Below are 22074 nucleotides of genomic sequence, written 5' to 3'. Positions count from 1 at the left end.
GGTCAACAAAATCCCCTTCTCTTTCTTTTCCCTTCTTTCCATCCCACGTTCTACCTTATACTCCGAGAAAAAAAAATCCACCTTCCCCTAGGTGGTAGTTGTCCCTACTCTTGTCCTAAAAGCTCTTTCCTGTCCTTGATATCCCCATTTTATAACGCTGTAATAAATGTTTTATCAATTAAAATTATATTTTAAAATGCTAATATAATAGTGATGCAATAGTGACACCTTAAACAACAGGCCAGGAAAAACTTTAAACAAAAAAGAGTGGGAGAAGAATTGGTTTCAGCAGGAACTTCCAAAATAAATGGCCTGGAATTGTATATCCCCAAATTCTGAAAACCTTAAATGAGTAAGATAGAATTTCCAACAACGAAAACACTCCTTGTCAATATTTATGCTCCTAACAATGCAAAAGCTCCTTTCTTTGAAAAATTTTGGAAAGAGATGGAAGATATTGACTGCAACTTTATTGTAGACTTCAATATGGATTTTGAAAAACTACAAAGCCAATTCAAGAGAATCAAGGAAAATTGCTTCTGGAATCAGGTAGAAGAACTTTCAATCATAGGTATCTGGAGGTTCTTACACCCAGAAGAAAAGGACGAAACCTTCTTCCCTGAAAGAGAGACACAAGTCATACTCAAGAACAGATATCATTTGGATCACTAAGAATTAAGTAAATCTTCATTCAAAAGCTCAAATCCAATCAAGTATTATTTCAGACCACTGTCCAACTACAATAGAAACCGCAATCCCGAGAAAACAATTTATATGGAAAATTAATGAAGATATTTTGAGGAATCAAGAAAATCTTGATACATGTAAGGAAGAGATTAAATAACTCTTTCTGATAAATACCCATCAAACTCCAACAAGAGCTTCATCAACAAGCTTCAATGTTAATTGTGCATCAAATGGGAAAGACCCTAGAACTTTCCAAGCAAAAATATTTTGAGCATGCAAGTAAACCAGGTAGATGGCTGGCAAGTAATTAAGAAGAGAGATGCCCATAAATACATAAGATATTGAGAAATATTGAAGACTTTGGAAAAGTGGCTGGACTCACAACGAACAAATAAAAAAACAAAAATAATGATTAAGAATGTCCAGCAGCAAGGCCAGAGTATCTGGGAATCTAGATGACCATGAAAAATTTGGACCTATATAAAAACAACTATGAAAAAGTAGAGAATGTAATACAAAAAGAAAAAAAAAAGGATGGTCCCAGATAAAACTCTTTTTTTCCGGGGGGGGGGGGGGATATCTGCAATAAAAATGTATCTTTTCCAAACAATACCAGTATTATTAAACGATACCTGCTTTGAACAATGGAACAAAGATATTACTAAATTCATTTGGGAAGGTGAAAAACCAAGACTGCAGATGAAATCCTTGCAAGATGCCAACTCTTTTTTTGGGGGGGGGGGGGAGGTATGGCTCTACCAAAATTTAAGCTATACGACAAAGCTGCAGTTTTAGTTTGGATAAAAGAATGGATAACTCTAGCAAATAAAAGATTACTGCCATAAGTAAGCAGGCCTTTTTTCATCTTCGCCAGGCAAGGAAATTGGCATCCTACCTCTCGACAGAAGCATTGGCAATGGTAATCCATGCAACAGTCACCACTAGGTTGGATTATTGTAACGCCTTATTTGCCGGCCTTCCGAAGACAAAAACCCAGAAGATCCAAATAGTCCAAAATGTGGTGGCCAGGCTGCTAGCGGGATCATCTATAAGATGATCTATATTACACCAATTCTGAAACAACTGCATTGGCTACCAATAGAACATCGGATCTCTTACAAGATACTGATCCTGACATTTAAAGCTCGAAATGGCCAAGGACCATTATATCTTAGGGACTGCCTCATTCCTTTTTTCCATCAGTGGTCACCTCGATCCTCCCAGGAAAATCTCCTATACGTACCCTAGGCCCTAGGGAGGTACACCTGGAAGCTACAAGGCATAGAGCCTTTTCGATCTATGCTCCAATTCTATGGAACTCATTGCCTCCATATCTTAGAGCAATGTTGGAGTTGCAACCTTTTGGAAAAGTGGTCAAGACTTGGCTGTTTGGGTGTGCATTTAAGTAAATCAGATCTAATTTGCCAAATAGTCACTGTTGAATGTTTTTAGGTTGAATGTTTTTAGGTTGAATGTTTTTATGTTGAATGTTTTTATGATGAATGTTTTTTATATTGTGGAATGATATTTTAAATTGTAAGTCGCTCGGAGCACTCTGGTGGAGAGCGACTAATTAAGAAATAAAGTGAAGTGAAGTGAAGATATGGATGACAGGGATGCCTGTGCTGCTCAGTCGTTTAGTCGTCTCCGACTCTTCGTGACCTCATGGACAAGTCCAGGCCAGAGCTCCCTGTCGGCCGTCACTGCCCCCAGTTCCTTCAAAGTCAAGCCAGTCCCTTCAAGGATACCGTACATCCATCTTGCCCTTGGTCGGCCTCTCCTCCTTTTTCCTTCCATTTTCCCCAGCATCGTGATCTTTTCCAAGCTTTCCTGTCTCCTCATGATGTGGCCAAAATACTTCAACTTTGCCTCTAATATCCTTCCCTCCACTGAGCAGCCAGGCATTATTTCCTGGAGGATGGAACGGTTGGATCTTCTTGTGGTCCAAAGCACTCTCAGGATTTTCCTCCAGCACCAGAGTTCAAAAGCGTCTCTCTTCCTTCGCTCAGCCCTCCTTATGGTCCAGCTCTCGCATCCATAGGTTACTATGGGGAATACCATTGTTTTGACTATGCGGACCTTCGTGGCCAGTGTGATGTCTCTGCTCTTCACTATTTTGTCCAGGTTGGTCATTGCTCTCCTCCCAAGAAGTAGACGTCTTCTGATTTCCTTGCTGCTGTCTGCATCTGCAGTGATCTTCGTGCTTAGAAATATAAAGTCTGTCACTGCCTCCACGTTTTCTCCCTCTATTTGCCAGTTATCAATAGGTGTAGTTGCCATGATCTTGGTTTTCTTGACGTTTAACTGTTTAGCAGGGATGCCTAATATATGAAAAAACATTAGCTGATGCTAATTTTAAGAGCCACCTGCTAAGACATACACCACATACAGCGTTGAAACTCTACCTAAAATACCTTGGGCATCGACCAAAGTAGCCTTCCATCAGATGGACAGAGATGGGGGGAGACCAATGGTCCATCTATAAACTGGTAGTGATTGGTAAAGGTAAAGGATTCCCCTGACATTAAGTTCAGTCGTATCTGACTCTGGGGGTTGGATAAGCCGAAGAGCGGGCACTGTCCGTTGACACCTCCTAGGCCATGACTGCATGGAGCACTGTTACCTTCCAGCAGAAGCAGTACCTATTGATCTACTCACATTTGCATGATTTCAAACTGCTTATTTATTTATTTTGTGTCAAAAGCACTGCATAATAATTAAGTTTAAAAGTGATAAAATAAAGCAATCACAAGCAGCTAAATACAGTAGAGTCTCACTTATCCAAGCCTCGCTTATCCAAGTTTCTGGATTATCCAAGCCATTTTTGTAGTCAATGTTTTCAATATATCATTATATTTTGGTGCTAAATTCGTAAATACAGTAATTACAACATGACATTGCTGCGTATTGAACTACGTTTTCTGTCAAATTTGTTGTACATGATGTTTTGGTGCTTAATTTGTAAAATCATAACCTAATTTGATGTCTAATAGGCATTTCCTTAATCCCTCCTTATTATCCAAGATATTCACTTATCCAAGCTTCTGCCAGCCCGTTTAGCTTGGATAAGTGAGACTCTACTGTAGTTTCGAACTATTAGGATGACAGAAGCTGGGGATAACAGCAGGAGCCCACTCCGCTCCCCGGATTCGAACCTGCCAACCTTTCGATCAGCAAGTTCAACAGTTCAGCAGTTTAATCCGCTGCGCCACTGGGGGGAGGGAAACCTTTACCTTTACCTAAAAAAAAAAAATGATAAGGAGGGAGGAGGAAGGAAAAATGGAGGGAGGTGGAGGGAGGGAGGGAGGAACAAAGAAGTGATTGGGAATTGGAAAATATAGCTATTGACACCTATATATTGTATGTACATAATAATAATAATTTTATTTTTATATCCGGCCATCATCTCTCTCCCCGAAGGGACTCGGGGCAGCTTGCATGGAGACCAAGCTCAGCATAAACAAGGCCTCCAGGTCATTTTTATGAGTGTGCTCAGGTATTTTATCAAGCCATTATTTATTTGTAATGTGATTTATTATGTTTTATAGATGTGTTTTATATTGATTGGTTTTATTACAATGTTTGTACCATTTGGGCTTGGCCCCATGTAAGCTGCCCCGAGTCCCTTCAGGGAGATGGAGGCGGGGTATAAAAATTATTATTATTATTATTATTATTATTATTATTATTATTATTATTATTATTAAAACACAATTAAAAACATATAACAAATAAACAATACAATGAGAACAACTGAAACAAGAAAAATAAAAAACATCATAAAACTACATAATCACTTCCCTCTGGTTTTCCTCTTCATGTTCCTTGTCCTCTTGTCATAAGGATGCAGTGACCTTGATGGGAGTTATAGTTCACCTGCATCCAGCAATACTGTGACCCCCACTGAAAATGGAATGGGACCAGACTTGTCACAGAGAAGCCCCATCACCAACTGAACATACTGCAGGGATTTAGGGGAACGGACCTTGGTTTTAGAAGTTGTAGTTCATCTGTAGCCAGAGAGCGCTGAACCCAGCTGTGGTCAGATCTGGACCAGACTTGGCACAGAGACCCAATATGGCCAGCTGTGCATTCAGGACTGGTTTAATAATAATAATACAGTAGTCTCACTTATCCAAGCTAAACGGGCTGGCAGAAGATTGGATAAGCGAATATCTTGGATAATAAGGAGGGATTAAGGAAAAGCCTATTAAACATCAAATTAGGTTATGATTTTACAAATTAAGCACCAAAACATCATGCTATACAACAAATTTTACAGAAAAAGTAGTACAATATGCAGTAATGTTCTGTTGTAATTACTGTACGAATTTAGCACCAAAATATCACGATATATTGATAAAATTGACTACAAAAATGGCTTGGATAATCCAGAAGCTTGGATAAGCGAGGCTTGGATAAGTGAGACTCTGCTGTAATTATTATTATTATTATTATCATCATCATCATCATCATCATCATTTAATTACTTATTAATCGCCCTCCATCCACGATGCTCTAGGCGATTTACAAGATAAAATTGTAAAGGATAAAAATACATACATACAAATATTGATTAAAAAATATTAAAATAGATTAAAAGCTCTAGTAAAGAGCCATGTCTTGAGTGCTAGGGTAAAAGGCCCCAACTCACGCATGGCTCTCATATAGGGCGGCAAGGCATTCCATAAGGCAGGGGCAGAAACAGAAAAAGCTCTGCGCCTGGTCCTTTCCAAGCGCACTTCTCTAGGACCCGGTACATAGAGTAAGTCTCGTTGGGATGGTCGTTGCGACCTCCGATGATGGGAGAAGGAGAGACGGTCTCCCTAAGATACGATGGGCCCTGGCCGTAAAGAGTTTTAAAAGTCAGGACTAGCATTTTATATAGACCACGGTAATCAGTTGGAAGCCAATGCAGATGCTGCAGCACTGGTGTTATGTGGCATTTCATGGGTGTTCTTGTGAGTAGCCTGGCTGCTGCATTCTGAACAATACGGAGCTTTCGGGTCGTGGACATCGGAAGCCCAACATACAGGGCGTTGCAATAGTCCAGCCTAGATGTGACCGTGGCATGGATGACCGTTGCCAGCGCCTCATCAGATAGATAGGGTGCCAGTTGCCTCGCTTGTCGTAGGTGGGAAAAGGCCTGTTTGCCGGCAGCAGCGACCTGAGCTTCCATTGTCAGCTGCGAATCTAAAACGACACCCAGGCTCTTAACAGTGGGCGAAGGAGATAGGGCAGCACCATCGAAGGTGGGTAGCAAGTGGGTCAGATCAGCTGAACGGCCATGCCAGAGAATCTCAGTCTTTGCCGGGTTCACCTTCAGTCTACTAGCACGTAGCCAGTTTGACAGAGCCTCCAGACATAAGGTGAAATTTTCTGGTATTGACGTTGCTCCAGGCTCCAAGCGCAGAAGGAGTTGGGTGTCGTCTGCATATTGATAGCAGTCTAGGCCGAAATGCCGAACCAAGCTAGCAAGGGGTCTAACGTAGATGTTGAAGAGAAGAGGGGAGAGAATTGCACCTTGGGGTACCCCACATAGGAGGGGAGATCTGTCAGAGACTTGATCCATATACTCCACGCATTGGCTCCGGTTTCGCAGAAATGAGTTGAACCAATTCAGGGCCTGACCGCGAACTCCGGACATGGCGAGACGGTGAATCATTAGATCGTAGCCAATGGTGTCAAACGCTGCGGTAAGGTCGAGAAGTACCAGTAGCGCTGATCCGCCGCTATCAGACTGGCGACGAAGTTCATCTGTAATGGCAACCAGGACTGTCTCCGTCCCATGGCCAGGGCGGAAGCCTGACTGGAAAGGGTCCAGGCTGGCTGTATCATCCAGAAATTGTTGCAATTGTCCCAGCACAGCCCGCTCTATCATCTTACCCAAGAATGGGAGGTTGGAGACAGGACGATAGTTGGCAAGGGTCATGGGATCCAAGCTAGGCTTCTTTAGCAAGGGACGAACCCTTGCCTCTTTTAGGATGTCCGGGAAGACCCCCTGTTCAAGAGAGCCATTGATGATATTACTCAACGGATTGAGTAGACCTTCCAGGCAGCTCTTCACCAGCCAGGAGGGACACGGATCAAGGGAACAGGTGGTTGGTTTTGCAACAGCCAGGATTCTAGCGACATCTTCCTTGTCAAGCGGAGTAAATCGGTCAAAGATAGGCCCACTAAGCGGCCACAAAGTCTCAAGCTCACTTAAGGTATCAGCTGTAGGGGGCAGTTCCTGCCGAAGCACGGTGATTTTATCAGTGAAAAACTTCTGGAATGCCTCTGCTGTAAGAGCCGTGGTTGCTGGGTTTTGGACTAAGGGAGTCGGACTGGTCAAAGCACGAACGATTTTGAATACTTGAGCTGGGCGCGATCTAGCAGAGGCTATTAAGGAGGAATTGTAAGATTTTTTAGCATCCTTGACGGCTGATTCGTAGGACCTGCGAAAAGCCTTGAACGCGGACAGTGACACCTCATTGGGCTTCTGTCGCCACCGATGTTCCAGCCGCTTTCGTGCTTGCTTCATCGTCCGTAGCTCATTAGTGTACCAAGGGGAGCGATTCTGGTGAGGGCGAAGGAGGCGTCTGGGGGCAATCTCATCCAAGGCAGCCAACAAACTGACATTCCAGGTGTTGACTAGCTCATTGAGAGTGACGCACGCAGTTCCCAGGCCCTTAAGGGCATTCAAGAACCTAGCAGGTTCCATGAGTCTCTTAGGCCGAGCAAAGACTGGTGTGGCAAGATGGGGAGGAGGAGATGGAATCTCAATCCGGGCCTTCAGGACAGCGTGATCAGACCAGGGAACATCAATTACCGCAGATAGAGATGTTTGGACTCCGATATTAAAAATCAGGTCCAAGGTGTGGCCGGCCCGATGAGTAGGGCGAGTCTTGAGTAGTGAGAGCCCCAGAGCTTCAAAGGTTGGTACTAGGTCCTTGGTCACAGATGAAGATGGCAGTGCCTCAACATGTACATTAAAGTCACCCAGAACAATAAGTCTGGGGAACTTCAGGACCCAGTCTGCCACAAGATCTAATAAATTTAGCAGACTCTCTCCCGGAGAGCCAGGCGTGCGGTAAACTACAAGAATGGCTAGGGATTCCCTGCTAGCCAGGACCACACCAACACACTCAATACCGGCTATCTTTGGAGTTGGAATAGCTTTGATGGTAAAATAATCACGAGAGAGTATTGCTACCCCTCCACCTCGGCACCCACTCCGTGGCTGTTGAAATATCTGGAAGCCTGGAGGTGTCAGTTCATGTGAGGGAATGTTATCACCCTCACGGATCCAGGTCTCTGTAATACAAACCAGGTCCATTGCTTGATCGAGAATAAAGTCAGAGAGGGTAGCAGTTTTGTTGACAATAGACCTAGCATTGAATAATAGCAGGGACAGGAGGGGCGTTGGTAGCACCTTCTCGGCCATATGCCTAGGGATGGAATGCAAGTTGGAAAGAGAACGAGTTTCCAATCGACTCGATCTCACTCTGGCACTTGACCTAGGACCACTGTTATCATACTTAGGAATATGACATAGGACAGATGAAGGCCGAATCTGTCGCTGACTTTGTCTCTTTTTAGAGACCAGCATGCTATCATTCTCATATATCCCTCTCCCGATGATTACTGGGATCGTCCTCCCAGTTCTGGGTTCGTCTTATTCGTATTATTATTATTATTAGCCCAGGAGTAAGCCATCAGAACAAATGCAATTAAGGCCAAGATCGAAAAATCAGCTGATGACCCAAAATGCAGACTGTGCAAGGAAGCTGACGAAACCATGGATCATATCCTCAGCTGCTGTAAGAAAATCGCACAGACTACAAACAGAGGCACAACTCTGTGGCCCAAATGATTCATTGGAACTTATGCCTCAAGTCCCACCTCCCAGCAGCAAAGAACTGGTGGGATCACAAACCTGCAAAAGTATTGGAGAATGAGCATGCAAAGATACTGTGGGACTTCCGAATCCAGACTGACAAAGTCCTGGAACACAACACACCAGACATCACAGTTGTGGAAAAGAAAAAGGTTTGGATCATTGATGTCGCCATCCCAGGTGACAGTCGCATTGATGAAAAACAACAGGAAAAACTCAGCCGCTCTCAGGACCTCAAGATTGAACTTCAAGGACTCTGGCAGAAACCAGTGCAGGTGGTCCCGGTGGTGATGGGCACACTGGGTGCCATGCCAAAAGATATCAGCCGGCATTTGGAAACAATAGACATTGACAAAATCACCATCTGCCAACTGCAAAAGGCCACCCTACTGGGATCTGCACGCATCATCAGAAAATACATCACACAGTCCTAGACACTTGGGAAGTGTTCGACTTGTGATTTTGTGACACGAAATCCAGCATGTCTATCTTGTTTGCTGTGACATAATAAAATAATAATAATAATAATAATAATAATAATAATAATAATAATTGTCTATTTACATCCCTCTCTTCTCCCTCTCGGGACCCAAAGCGGCTGACAAGGTATTGAAATTACATAAACAACAGAACAGATGGATCATAGAAACACAACAGGGCAGATGAAGGAAAACAACTGGAGCATCCATTCAAGCCCGTGAGGCGTTCTGTACTGGGAGGTGGGCATCCGGGCCCCTGGGGGTTGTAGTCCTCCCTCCCTCCCTCCCTCCCTCCCTCCTCCGAGAGCCCCGAAGGCAGCCGAGGATGGGCCCGGCCCTCACGCACTCCCTCCCGCGGCTCCCTCCTCCTCCCCCCGGGCACCCCCAGGCGAGTCTCCATCTCTATACAGACCTCTCTCTCTCTCTCTCAGTCTCCGTTCTCTGCGCCATCCGCCGCCTTCCCGCCTCACAAGGAGAGACCAGGCCTGAGGCGAGGCGACGACGACGGCGGCCATCTTCTCCCTCCTCCTCCTCGTCTTCCTCCTTCCCCGCAACCCGCCCTCGCCCCCTCCCATTGGCTGAGCTCGTGACGCCCCGCCCACCGGAGGACCCCCATTGGCTGCGTGCCGCTCCCCGGCCTTGATTGACGGGCGAGAGGGAGGAGGAAGAGAAGGAGAAGCAGCCCTGAGGGTTGCGAGGCGCCTCCGCGGGGAGTGGCCCCCCCCCCTCTCTCTCTCTCTCTCTCTCCTCCCCCCCGGACACCATCCCTCGCCCCCGGAGGTCCTGAGGGGGAGGGAAGGCGCGCCCTGTGTCGGGAGGCGAGGGCCAGGCCCGTCCTCGGCTGGGAAGGGAGAACTACAACTCCCAGGCCCACGCCCTGACAGGATTCCCAGTCGGCCATGTTGGGCCTGTCAGTGTGCCCAGGCTGACCCGGGCCCGTGTTCGCGGAGGAGGGGTGAGCTAGAACTCCCTGGCGCCACGGCCAGTCACCCCAGACCCCGCCGGGCAGGAGGGCGCAAAGGAGCCGCGTGGGGCCTGCCTGCCTGTGTGCCGAGTGAGTCCCAGGCCCGTCGCGGGTGGGGCCCAGAGGGCGGTTCTTGGGCTGCAGGGGAACGACACATCCCGGTCCCTACGACACCGGGAAGCCCTGGTGAATCCTCCCCACTCCCCTCAGGCTCCTGGGAGTTCGCTTCTCGTGCGACTCTGTGTCCTCTCTATATTGATAATATATGGATAGAATAGTGGGATATGAAGAATGATATAATAATAATATACTAATGATAATCTATATAAAAGGGTAAAAAAAATCGGCCTAGGACAAAACAACAAAACTACACATCCCAGAAAAACTAAACTTGGCAACCCAACCCCTCATCCATGCCTCTACGTTCATACAACGAAAAGAAAAGAAAAAGCCCTAATTAGAGGGAGATGAATAATTGTGTTTTATCCAATTGCTGCCAGTTACAAGGCTAAACTCTGCCCTCTTGGTCTCCTAGCAACCTACTCAGCCCAGGGGACAGGCACAGTTAGGCCTCAGGCCTCTTCCACACTGACTATAAATGGCAGTGTAGACTCTAGGCCCTTCCACACAGCTATATAACCCATTTATAATCTTATATTATCTGCTTTGAACTGGATTATCTTGACTCCACACTGCCATATAATCCACTTCAGTGTGCATTTTATACAGCTGTGTAGAAGGGGCCTCATATAATCCAGTTCTAAGCAGATAATATAAGATTATAAATATACAGTAGAGTCTCACTTATCCAACATAAACGGGCCAGCAGAACGTTGGATAAGCAAATATGTTGGATAATAAGGAGGGATTAAGGAAAAGCCTATTAAACATCAAATTAGGTTATGATTTTACAAATTAAGCACCAAAACATCATGTTATACAACAAATTTGACAGAAAAAATAGTTCAACACGCAGTAATGTTATGCAGTAATTACTCAAATGTTGTATTCCATCATTGTTGGATAATATTCTACTGTATCTATATAGATAAATGAGTGATGGCATCACGGCAACCAACAAAACTACAGGCCCCCCAACCTCGAAATTTGACAACACAACCCATCATCCACGCCTCTAGGTTGATACAACAAAAAGAAAAGAAAAATAAAGTCCTAATTAGAGGGAGAGCAATAATTGTTTTTATCCAATTGCTGCCAGAGGAGTAATCTCTGCCTACTTGGTCTCCTAGCAACCAACTCAGCCCAGGGGACAGGCAGAGTTAGGCCTCACTTAGGCCTCTTCCACAGATTATCTAATTTGCACTGGATTATATGGCAGTGTAGACTCAAGGCCCTTCCACACAGCTATATAACCCATTTATAATCTTATATTATCTGTTTGGCACTGGATTATCTTGACTCCACACTACCATATAATCCACTTCAGTGTGCATTTTATACAGCTGTGAAGAAGCTGTGATATCATCCAGTTCTAAGCAGATAATATAAGACTATCAATATACAGTAGAGTCTCATCCAACATAAACAGGCCGGCAGAACATTGGATAAATGAATATGTTGGATAATAAGAAGGGATTCAGGAAACGCCGATTAAACATCAAATTAGGTAATGATTTTACAAATTAAGCACCAAACATCATGTTATACAACAAATTTGACAGAAAAAGTAGTTCAATGCTCAGTAATGCTATGTTGTAATTACTGTATTTACAAATTTAGCACCAAAATATCACGATGTATTGAAAACATTGACAAAAATGTGTTGGATAATCCAGAACGTTGGATAAGTGAGTGTTGGATAATACTCTACTGTATAACATAATATAATAATAACATAAAATATATTAATACAATAATAGAATGATATGGAAATAGATCAATACGGTCAAATAATAATATAACAGAACAATAGAATAACAGAATAGAATATAGTAATAATCATTTTATTTTGTGTCCCGCCTCCATCTCCTCAAAGGGATTCAGGGCGGCTGACATGAGGCCAGGCCCAGGCCATTGCAATAAAACAAAACAAAATGCGTACAAAACGTGCGTCGTCAACAAATAAAAATTACTTACTTACTTAGGCGATCCCTCGACGTTCGAGGACGATGGTCTTCCAACCTTGGTATCTTGGGCGTGTGTTCTTAGGTGACTGAAGAGACCGATTCTTGACCCGCATATTCTCCCGCAGTGAGGACATCGGTTTCCAGGTGGAAGGCGGTCCCGGTCGGGGTTAGCTTGACGCTCCTTCCTCTTGGCACGTTTCTCCCTTAAGCCCTCCGTTCGTGCCTCTTCAAACTCCGCAGCACTGCTGGTCACAGCTGACCTCCAATTAGAGCGCTCAAGGGCCAGGGCTTCCCAGTTCTCAGTGTCTATGCCACAGTTTTTAAGGTTGGCTTTGAGCCCATCTTTAAATCTCTTTTCCTGCCCTCCAACATTCCGTTTCCCATTCTTGAGTTCAGAGTAGAGGAGCTGCTTTGGGAGACGGTGATCGGGCATTCGGACAACGTGGCCAGTCCAACGGAGTTGATGGCGTAAGAGCATCGCTTCAATGCTGGTGGTCTTTGCTTCCTCAAGCACGCTGACATTTGTCCGCCTGTCTTCCCAAGAGATTTGCAGGATTTTCCTGAGACAACGCTGATGGAAACGCTCCAGGAGTTTGGTGTGACGTCTGTACACAGTCCACGTTTCGCAGGCATAGAGCAGGGTTGGGAGGACAATGGCTTTATAAACAAGCACCTTGGTCTCTCTACGGATGTCCCGGTCATCGAACACTCTCTGCTTCATACGGAAAAATGCTGCACTCGCAGAGCTCAGGCGGTGTTGTATTTCAGTGTCGATGTTGACTTTTGTGGAGAGGTGGCTACCAAGGTAGCGGAAATGGTCAACATTTTCTAATGTTGCACCGTTAAGCTGTATTCCTGGCTTTGCAGAGGGATTAGCTGGTGCCTGTTAGAAGAGCACTTTGGTTTTCTCGATGTTCAGTGAGAGGCCGAGCTTCTCGTATGCTTCTGCGAAGGTGTTTAGAGTGGCTTGTAGGTCTTCTTCTGAACGCGCACAGACTACGTTGTCATCAGCATATTGGAGTTCTATAACAGATGTTGTGGTGACCTTGGTTTTGGCTCTCAGTCTGCTGAGGTTAAATAGCTTGCCATCTGTCCGATAGATGATTTCCACTCCGGTGGGAAGCTTCCCATCAACAAGGTGAAGTATCATAGCGATGAAGATGGAAAATAAGGTGGGGGCAATAACACATCCCTGCTTGACACCTGATTCAACCTTAAATGGGTCACTTTGGGAGCCGTTGCTGTCCAAGACTGTTGCCATCATGTCATCATGGAGGAGCCGCAGGATGTTCACAAATTTGTCAGGGCACCCGATTTTTTGGAGGATGGTCCAGAGAGCGCTGCGATTCACTGTGTCGAATGCCTTTGCAAGGTCAATGAATGCCATGTACAGAGGTTGGTTTTGTTCCCTGCATTTTTCTTGGAGCTGTCGAGCAGTGAAGATCATGTCCACTGTTCCTCTGGAGGGGCGGAAGCCATTCTGGGATTCTGGGAGGGTGTCTTCTGAGACAGGGAGAAGGCGGTTTGCAAGGATTCTTGCGAGGATTTTCCCGGCGGAGGTTAGAAGGGAGATACCACGATAGTTCCCGCAGTCTGTTCTGTCCCCTTTCTTGAAAAGGGTGATGATGGTGGCATCCTTGAAGTCTGCTGGGATTTTCTCGGTCATCCACACCTTTTCAATAAGCTGGTGGAGTTGTTGCATCAGCTCAGGTCCACCCTCTTTGAAGATTTCAGCGGGAATCCCATCAGGTCCGCTAGCTTTGTTGTTTTTTTGTTGGCTGATGGCATTGCTGACTTCTTCCAAACTAGGCAGTGCTGCAAGCTCATCCCTGGTTTGTTGTTGCGGGATTTGTGAGAGGGTCTCTTCGGCCACATTGGAGCTGCGATTCAGCAGGTTCTGGTAGTGCTCTTTCCAACGTAGTGCAATTGATGTTTTGTCCTTCAGAATTTTGGTTCCATCTGATGAGCGTAGGGGCTGTATGCCATGGTTTCTTGGTCCATAAATGATCTTTGTGGCTTTGAAAAATCCCTGAGCGTCATGGGTATCTGCAAGGTGTTGGATTTCTTCAGCCTTCTTTGTCCACCAGATGTTCTTGAGTTCTCTGGTCCTTCTTTGGACCTCGGCTTTTGCACTGGCATAGATCTTTTTCTTGGCAGCACAGTTGGTGTCTCTCTGCCATGTTTGGAAGGCTTTCCTTTTGTTATCAATCAGCTGTTGGATCTCTTTGTCGTTATCATCAAACCAGTCTTGATGTTTCTTAGTTAGGTATCCAATGCTTTCTTCGCAGGCTGTGATGATGGAGGTCTTCAGTTTGTTCCAATGTTCCTCAACATTTTCGGGGTGTTCTGTGGGTAGATGATCTTTGAGTGTTGTTTGGAGAAGGGCTCGTTTGGAGGGCACCTGAAGGGCTTGGGTGTTCATTTTTCGCCTTGTTTTCCTTCCTTGGAGTCTGCGTTTGGGGACGATCTTGATAGCCATCGTGGATCGGATTAGCCTGTGGTCTGTCCAGCAGTCATCAGTACCTGTCATGGCTCTTGTGAGAAGCACATCGCGGCGGTCTCTGGCACGTGTGATAACATAGTCCAGGAGGTGCCAATGCTTTGACCGAGGGTGCTTCCATGATGTCTTGAGCTTGTTTTTCTGGCGGAAGAGCGTGTTGGTGATGACAAGGTTGTGCTCTCCGCATTTGGTGAGAAGCAAGATGCCATTCGAGTTGCTGTTTCCGACCCCGTCTTTTCCTATGATCCCTGGCCACAGGTCAGAGTCCCTTCCGACTCTTGCGTTAAAGTCCCCCAGGAGGATGATTTTGTCCTCCTTAGGTATCTCCGATAGGATGGTATCCAGCTGACAGTAAAATTTTTCCTTGATGTCTTCGTCAGCATCTAGAGTTGGTGCATAGGCGCATATGATGGTTGCCTGTTGGTTTTTGGCAAGGTTAATTCGGAGGGTTGAAAGTCGTTCGTTGATGCCAGTGGGTGCTTCAGTCAGGTGCTTCACCAGGTCGTTTCTGATAGCAAAGCCAACTCCGTGTATTCTTCTTCGCTCTTCTTCAGGTAGTCCCTTCCAGAAGAAGGTGTAGCCTCCCTTTTCTTCCTTCAGCTGCCCCTCTCCTGCTCTCCGGGTCTCCTGAAGGGCTGCTATGTCGATCTTGAAGCGTCCCAGCTCTCTTGCAATGAGAGCAGTCCTGCGTTCGGGGCGCTCGCTGTCAGTGTTATCTAACAATGTCCGTACGTTCCATGTTCCAAAGTTCATTTTTCTTTTTTGGCCGCAGAGTGGTGACCCCTCTGGACGCGGCAGTCCAGTCAGGGTAGGAGAGGCAGACTATGTTTAGGGCACCTTTTCTAGCCCCTTCCCCGTGTGGGGTGAGCAGAGCGGATCCTAAAAAGGGCTGCTCAGTCATGGATACAGCTGCCGGACTACTCAACTGCCTCGGTCCTTGAGGTAGAACGACTGAGTCCATATCCACCGCCCATGTGCCAGTCTGTGACTAGGGGCTTCCAGATTTCACAGTCCTGCCCCCGTCGCCACTCGCTGATCGCCATGGGACTTTTGTAGGTTTGTTTTTATTTTTGTTGGAAGACGCCTGTGCGTGATTTTTTTTAATGTGTGGAGGTCGGTGCACGGCCGGTCAACACACAGTCTTCACAGAGTGAGGTTCCAGCAGTGGTGTGGTTAACACAACGACAGTGGCTTCTCAGTCTGTTGCAGCCTTCTTCCGCCTTCACAGCCGTTGTAACATGTACCATGTTATCCTCCGCCTGCTCCGCCGTTGAGGTCTTTGGGTCTTCGGATTGTGCTTGGTCTGGAACCTCCCCTGCGGCCACTCCTGGGAGTGCATCACTCCAGTGCCCACAGGTTCATCGGAACACGCAAGCCCCCTCACCACGGCAAGGTGACAATCCATCGAGGGGGACAAATAAAAATACTTACACAGTAACACAGTAAAGCAATAAAATAGTAACAAGAGCATCATAAAATATGGTATAAAAACAGTACAAAAGAATTAAATGAGAGCGAACTGGGCCAAAGCACGAGGAGTGAAAATCATAAAGTAACAGAATAAAATAATAGAATAATATGAAAATGGAATAATAGAACATGACAATATAATTACACAATAATGCAATAATAGAATAATAATAATAATAATAATAATAATAATAATAATAATAATAGAATAATATGAATATACAATAATAAAATATATTTAAGGGTAAAGGTTTTCCCCTGACGTTGAGCCTGGGGGTGGGGGGGGCTCGCCTCCATTTCTGAGCTGAAGAAAGAGCCGCCGTTGTCCGTGCCTCCAAGAGTTATGTGGCCACACACAGCAGTACCTATTGATTTACTCACGTTTGCATGTTTTCGAACTGCTAGGTTGGCAGAAGCTGGGGCTAACAGCGGGAGCTCACCCCACCCCCCGGATTCAAACCGCTCAGCTTTCAGTCCGGAAGTTCAGCAGTTCAGCGGTTTAACTCACTGCACCACCAGGGGCTTCTTCATTATAATATATTACAATTACTATACTATAGTTTATTATTTATTATTTTTATTATTATCTCTATATATAAAAGAGTGATGGCATCACGGCGATTCACAAAACAACAAAAGTACAGGCCCCCCAACCTCAAAATTTGACAACACAACCCATCATCCACGCCTCAAGGTTGATACAACAAAAAGAAAAGAAAAATAAAGTCCTAATTAGAGGGAGAGCAATAACTTTTTTTATCCAATTGCTGCCAGTTTAGAGGGCTAATCTCTGCCCACTTGGTTGCCTAGCAACCAAGGGACAGCCAGGTTTCAGTTAGGGGACAGGCAGATTTAGGCCTCACTTAGACTTCTTCCACAGATTATCTAATTTGCACTGGATTATATGGCAGTGTAGACTCAAGGCCCATCAACACAGCTATATAACCCATTTATAATCTTATATTATCTGATTTGCACTGGATTATCTTGACTCCGCACTACCATATAATCCACTTCAGTGTGCATTTTATACAGCTGTGAAGAAGGAGCCTCATATAATCCAGTTCTGAGCAGATAATATAAGATTAGAAATATACAGTAGAGTCTCACTTATCCAACGTAAACAGGCCGGCAGGATAAGTGAATATGTTGGATAATAAGAAGGGATTCAGGAAAAGCCAATTAAACATCAAATTAGGTAATCATTATACAAATTAAGCACCAAAACATCATATTATACAACAAATTTGACAGAAAAAGTAGTTCCATGCGCAGTAATGCTATGTAGTATTTACAGTAGAGCCTCACTTATCCAACACTCGCTTATCCAACGTTCTGGATTATCCAACACATTTTTGTAGTCAATGCTTTCAATATATCGTGATATTTTGGTGCTAAATTCATAAATACAGTAATTACTATATAGCATTACTGTGTACTGAACTACTTTTTCTGACAAATTTGTTGTCTAACATGATGTTTTGGTGCTTAATTTGTAAAATCATAACTTAATTTGATGTTTAATAGGGTTATCCTTAATTCCTCATTATCCAACATATTCGCTTATCCAATATTCTGCCAGCCCGTTTATGTTGGATAAGTGAGACTCTACTGTACTGTATTTACAAATTTACCACTAAAATATCACAATGAATTTAAAACACTGACTACAAAAACATTGATTATGAAAAGGCAGACTGCGTTGGATAATCCAGAACATTGTATAAGTGAATGTTGGATAAGTGAGATTCTACTTTAATATGAAATAATTACTGGGATAGAATAATGCAGAACAATATAATCTCTAAAACCAGGACAGTAAATAAACAGGGGAATTCCACACAGGAAACAATCAGGGCCAGCTAACACCTCCCAACAAAGTATTCCCATCATCAAAGTCTGGAAAATCCTCTGTTTTCTCAGGGCCACAGACAGTAGAAGCACATAAAATATCGCAAACAACACCACTCTGAAAACAAGGGAATTCCAGACAGGAAACAATCAGGGCCAGCTAACACCTCCCAACAAAAAAATCACTCAGGGAGGAAACAGCCAGGCTTTAAAGCTGCAAGGCCATTACATCCTAATCATTTTTCCTAATTGCAGCATTCATACTTGCCTCCAACAAACAAAAAAAACCATTCAGAAATATTGTATATTCACAACCTTTAGGAAATAATATCCCCTGATGGCGCAGCGTGTTAAAGCGCTGAGCTGCTGAACTTCTGGACCGAAAGGTCGCAGGTTTGAATTGGGGGAGCGGAGAGAGCCCCCACTGTTAGCCCCAGCTTCTGCCAACCCAGAAGTTCGAAAACATGCAAATGTGAGTGCATCAATAGGTACTGCTCCGGCAGGAAGGTAACGCCGCTCCATGTAGTCATCCCACATGACCTTGGAGGAGTCTACGGACAACGCCGGCTCTTCGGCTTAGAAATGGAGATGAGCACCAACCCCCAGAGTCAGACACGACTGGACTTAATGTCTGGGGAAAACCTTGACCCTTGACCTTAACTACCACCAATTCCTCAATACTTTATTTCCCAGACCACCAGACTTCGCCACAGCAACGCGTGGCCGGGCACAGCTAGTAGTGTTATATTATGTTATTACAGTATTATCAAATAATATATTAGATTTCTTTTTCACAATATACTTTATTACTATATATTATGTCATACTATATTACAATTTTACATTATCGTATATTATTATTATCATTATTTTATCATAATATAGTGATATAAGTATCCTGTCCGATTTGTCATCGATGCACTCAATTGGACTTCACACAAATCTACCCTTTGCCAAAATATACAACCCTGTGCTTTGACCAACGTCAAATTGTCATCATGATATAATATAACAATAATTATAATATTTTATTATATATTATTGTATTCTTTTTATGATATTATACTATTATTTTTATAATAATATATTTTTATGTTTTCCCTCCTCCCTCCCTCCCCCCTCCCTTCGGCACACAGCAAACAGAGGAATTGATCAGCAGCTGAACAGACTGGAGAGAGAGAGAGGGGGGGGTCTGGGGAGAACTGGCTCTGATTTAGAGGAGTTGTAGGGACTGGGATGTATAGTTCACCTGCCATCTAAGAACTGCACTCTGAACCCCACCAATGATGGACCTGGAACTCACTTGGCACACAGGCCCAACACGGCCAACTTTGCATACTGATGGGGTTTGGGGGCGATTGGCCTTGACTTCCAAGAGTTATAGTTCACCCATATTGGAATGTATAGTTCACCAACAATCAATGAGGACTCTGAACTCCACCAACAATTGACCTGGAACTAACTTGGCAAACAGAACCCACATGACCAGCAAAAAATACTGGAGGTCTTTGGGGGGAATTCACCTTGATTTGGGGGAGTTGTAGTTCACCTCCATCCAGAGAGTACTGTGAACCCAAACACGGAGGGATCTGGGCCCAACTTGGCACGCATACCCGATATGCTGATATACTGCAGGGGTATGGGAGGGAATGTTCTTCCTTTCTGGGAAACGGTGATCTCCACCGATGATGGACCTGGACCACACTTGGCACACAGAAACCCTGTGACTGGCTCAACCTACTGGAGGGGTTGGAGCGGACGAACTCACCATAGTGGGAGTTGTAGTTCACCCTGCAGCCAGAGAGCAGACTCAACCCTGAGCAAACTTGCCCAACATCACACACTTTAACCACTGATGGAGATTCTGGGGGTTCACCTGGCATGATGGGAGTTGTAGTTCACTCTCAACCTTATGCATTTGGGACAGTTGAAACACTGACTTTGTCAAATAACCTGGGCAACACCAGGGACCCAAGCTAGTCGTAATGATGATGATAGTGATGATGATGATGATGATGATGATGATGATGATGATGATGATGATGATATCAGATGAGGCCTTTTTTTGATCCAAGTCCTGGAGATGAGGCCACCCTCATGGTTCCGCCTTCCACCAATCCCCGCGTGGACCCTGAACCCGGTGGGAACCCCAGAGGCCCCCCAGGCCACGCCCAGCCTGGCAGGAGCCCCCCATCCAAGGCCTCCTCCAAGAGGGACCCTCTCACTGGCTCAGAGAAGCCCCCCGACCAAGGCCCCCAAGAAGGAAGGAATTGTAATCTATTGTAATTGTTCTATCGTTCTGTAATATACTGTATTATTATAACTTTATATCATAGTATGATTGTTATATTGTACAGTAGAGTCTTGCTTATCCAACATTCTGGATTATCCAACGCATTTTTGTAGTCAATGTTTTCAATACATCGTGATATTTTGGTGCTAAATTCTTAAATACAGTAATTACTACATAGCAATACTGTGTATTGAACTACTTTTTCTGTCAAATTTGTTGTATAACATGATGTTTTGGTGCTTAATTTGTAAAATCATAACCTAATTTAATGTTTAATAGGCTTTTTCTTAATCTCTCCTTATTATCCAACATATTCACTTATCCAACGTTCTGCCGGCCCGTTTACGTTGGATAAGCGAGACTCTACTGTAGTATTATGTATTATTATTTTATTATTATAGTGTTATAATATATTAATATATATCAAATAATATAGTATAATTGTAATTGTTATAATATTATATAATATAGTGTATTATAACTTTGTATCATTATAATATAATTATTGTATTTTAATAACATTATTTCATTCTTATTATAGTGTTATAGTGTGCTATTATATTATTGTGAAATACTATTATAATATTATTAAATTACATTATGTACTATTATTTTATAATATATTATTATATGTCATTATACTACAATTATTATATTTTTGTATGATTACTACTATATTACAATATTATCGACATAGGATAAGATAATTATATTATGAAGTCTTCTGGACTTCACACAAATCTATTCTTTGCCAAATTACGATCCTGTGCCTTGACCAAACAAAAATGTTATAATGATTGTTATTTTATAAGTGTGATATAAAATAACAATCATTATAACATTTTTGTTATAGATTATTCTATTCTTTTTATGATACTGTATATTATTATTATTATTATTATTATTATTATTATTATTATTATTATTATTATATATTATTCCAATGGCTTTCCCGTCCTGCCCCTCCTCTGGTCCTGCCTATCAAGGGAGCTCCTCCCCTTCCTTCCCTTCCCTCCTCCCTCCCTCCCTCCCTTCCTGCCTGCAGGGGGCGCCATGGAGACCTTTGTGATGCGCAGCAGCATCTCCCTCTGAAGGCCATTCCCTTGGGAAGCTCACTTTCCCGTTCACAGCAGGAAGGAAGGAAGGCAGTTGCTCTCACTCTCTTGGTTCTTGCTCCTTGCCCGTGACTTTTGCAACCTCTAGCTCTGTCGCCTGGTTTGGTCCACATCCCGGTGAGTCTTTGTCGCTTCTCTTGGACCTCTAAGCAGCCTTCGACACCATAGACCAGGGGTCCCCAAACTAAGGCCTGGGGGCCGGATGCGGCCCTCCAAGGTCATTTACCTGGCCCCCACCCTCAGTCTTAGACTTCACACAATACCAACAATCCTACTTAACTTGATTATCTCATTGGCCAGAAGCAGGCCCACACTTCCCATTGAAATCCTGATAGGTTTATGTTGGTTAAAATTGTAATTATTTTTAAATATTGTATTGTTCTTTCATTTACTAATACTGTATTGTGCTATGGTAACAATTGAATATATTGTGTATACATATAATATTGATACTAATATTATAATGTAATACAATATAATACTAATAATTATATCTATATATATAAAAGAGTGAATCCCAGTGACCAACAAAACAACAAAACTAAACTCCCCACAACCTCGAAAATTGACAGCACGACCCCTCATCCATGCCTCTAGGTTGATACAACAAAAAGAAAAGAAAAATAAAGTCCTAATTAGAGGGAGAGCAATAATTGTTTTTATCCAATTGCTCCAAAGTAATAGATACCCACAAATACAGTAATATGCTTTAGTAATGTTCAGTCAACAGGTATGAAGTATAAACTCAT

At 43.8% G+C, this 22074-nt stretch overlaps 2 protein-coding genes across 5 annotated transcripts in view; one reads left to right on the top strand and one right to left on the bottom strand.

Moving 5' to 3' along the window:
• LOC107983719 (zinc finger protein 239) overlaps window positions 1-9584 on the bottom strand; it is a 54186-nt gene extending 44602 nt beyond the window's left edge. The window contains exons 1-2 of one of the 4 annotated variants that reach the window (XM_062966120.1): window positions 9458-9574; window positions 626-3008 (exon numbers count right to left, since the gene is read on the bottom strand). In XM_062966120.1, coding sequence (XP_062822190.1) covers window positions 2317-3008; window positions 9458-9560 — 795 coding nt within the window. In that variant the 5' untranslated portion in view covers window positions 9561-9574 and the 3' untranslated portion in view covers window positions 626-2316. Of the gene's footprint in view, window positions 1-625; window positions 3009-9457 lie in introns of those variants that run through there. The other 3 variants (XM_062966118.1, XM_016998396.2, XM_062966119.1) reach the window with 3 other exon arrangements.
• The window catches only part of LOC134294564 (uncharacterized), a 406638-nt gene that overhangs the window by 149174 nt on the left and 235390 nt on the right, over window positions 1-22074 (top strand). The gene's annotated exons all lie outside the window — the stretch shown is intronic.

Source organism: Anolis carolinensis, unplaced genomic scaffold (assembly GCF_035594765.1).
Source record: "Anolis carolinensis isolate JA03-04 unplaced genomic scaffold, rAnoCar3.1.pri scaffold_17, whole genome shotgun sequence".
NCBI classification, from domain to species: Eukaryota; Metazoa; Chordata; class Lepidosauria; order Squamata; family Dactyloidae; genus Anolis; species Anolis carolinensis.
This window is presented reverse-complemented; position numbering and strand designations above follow the sequence as displayed.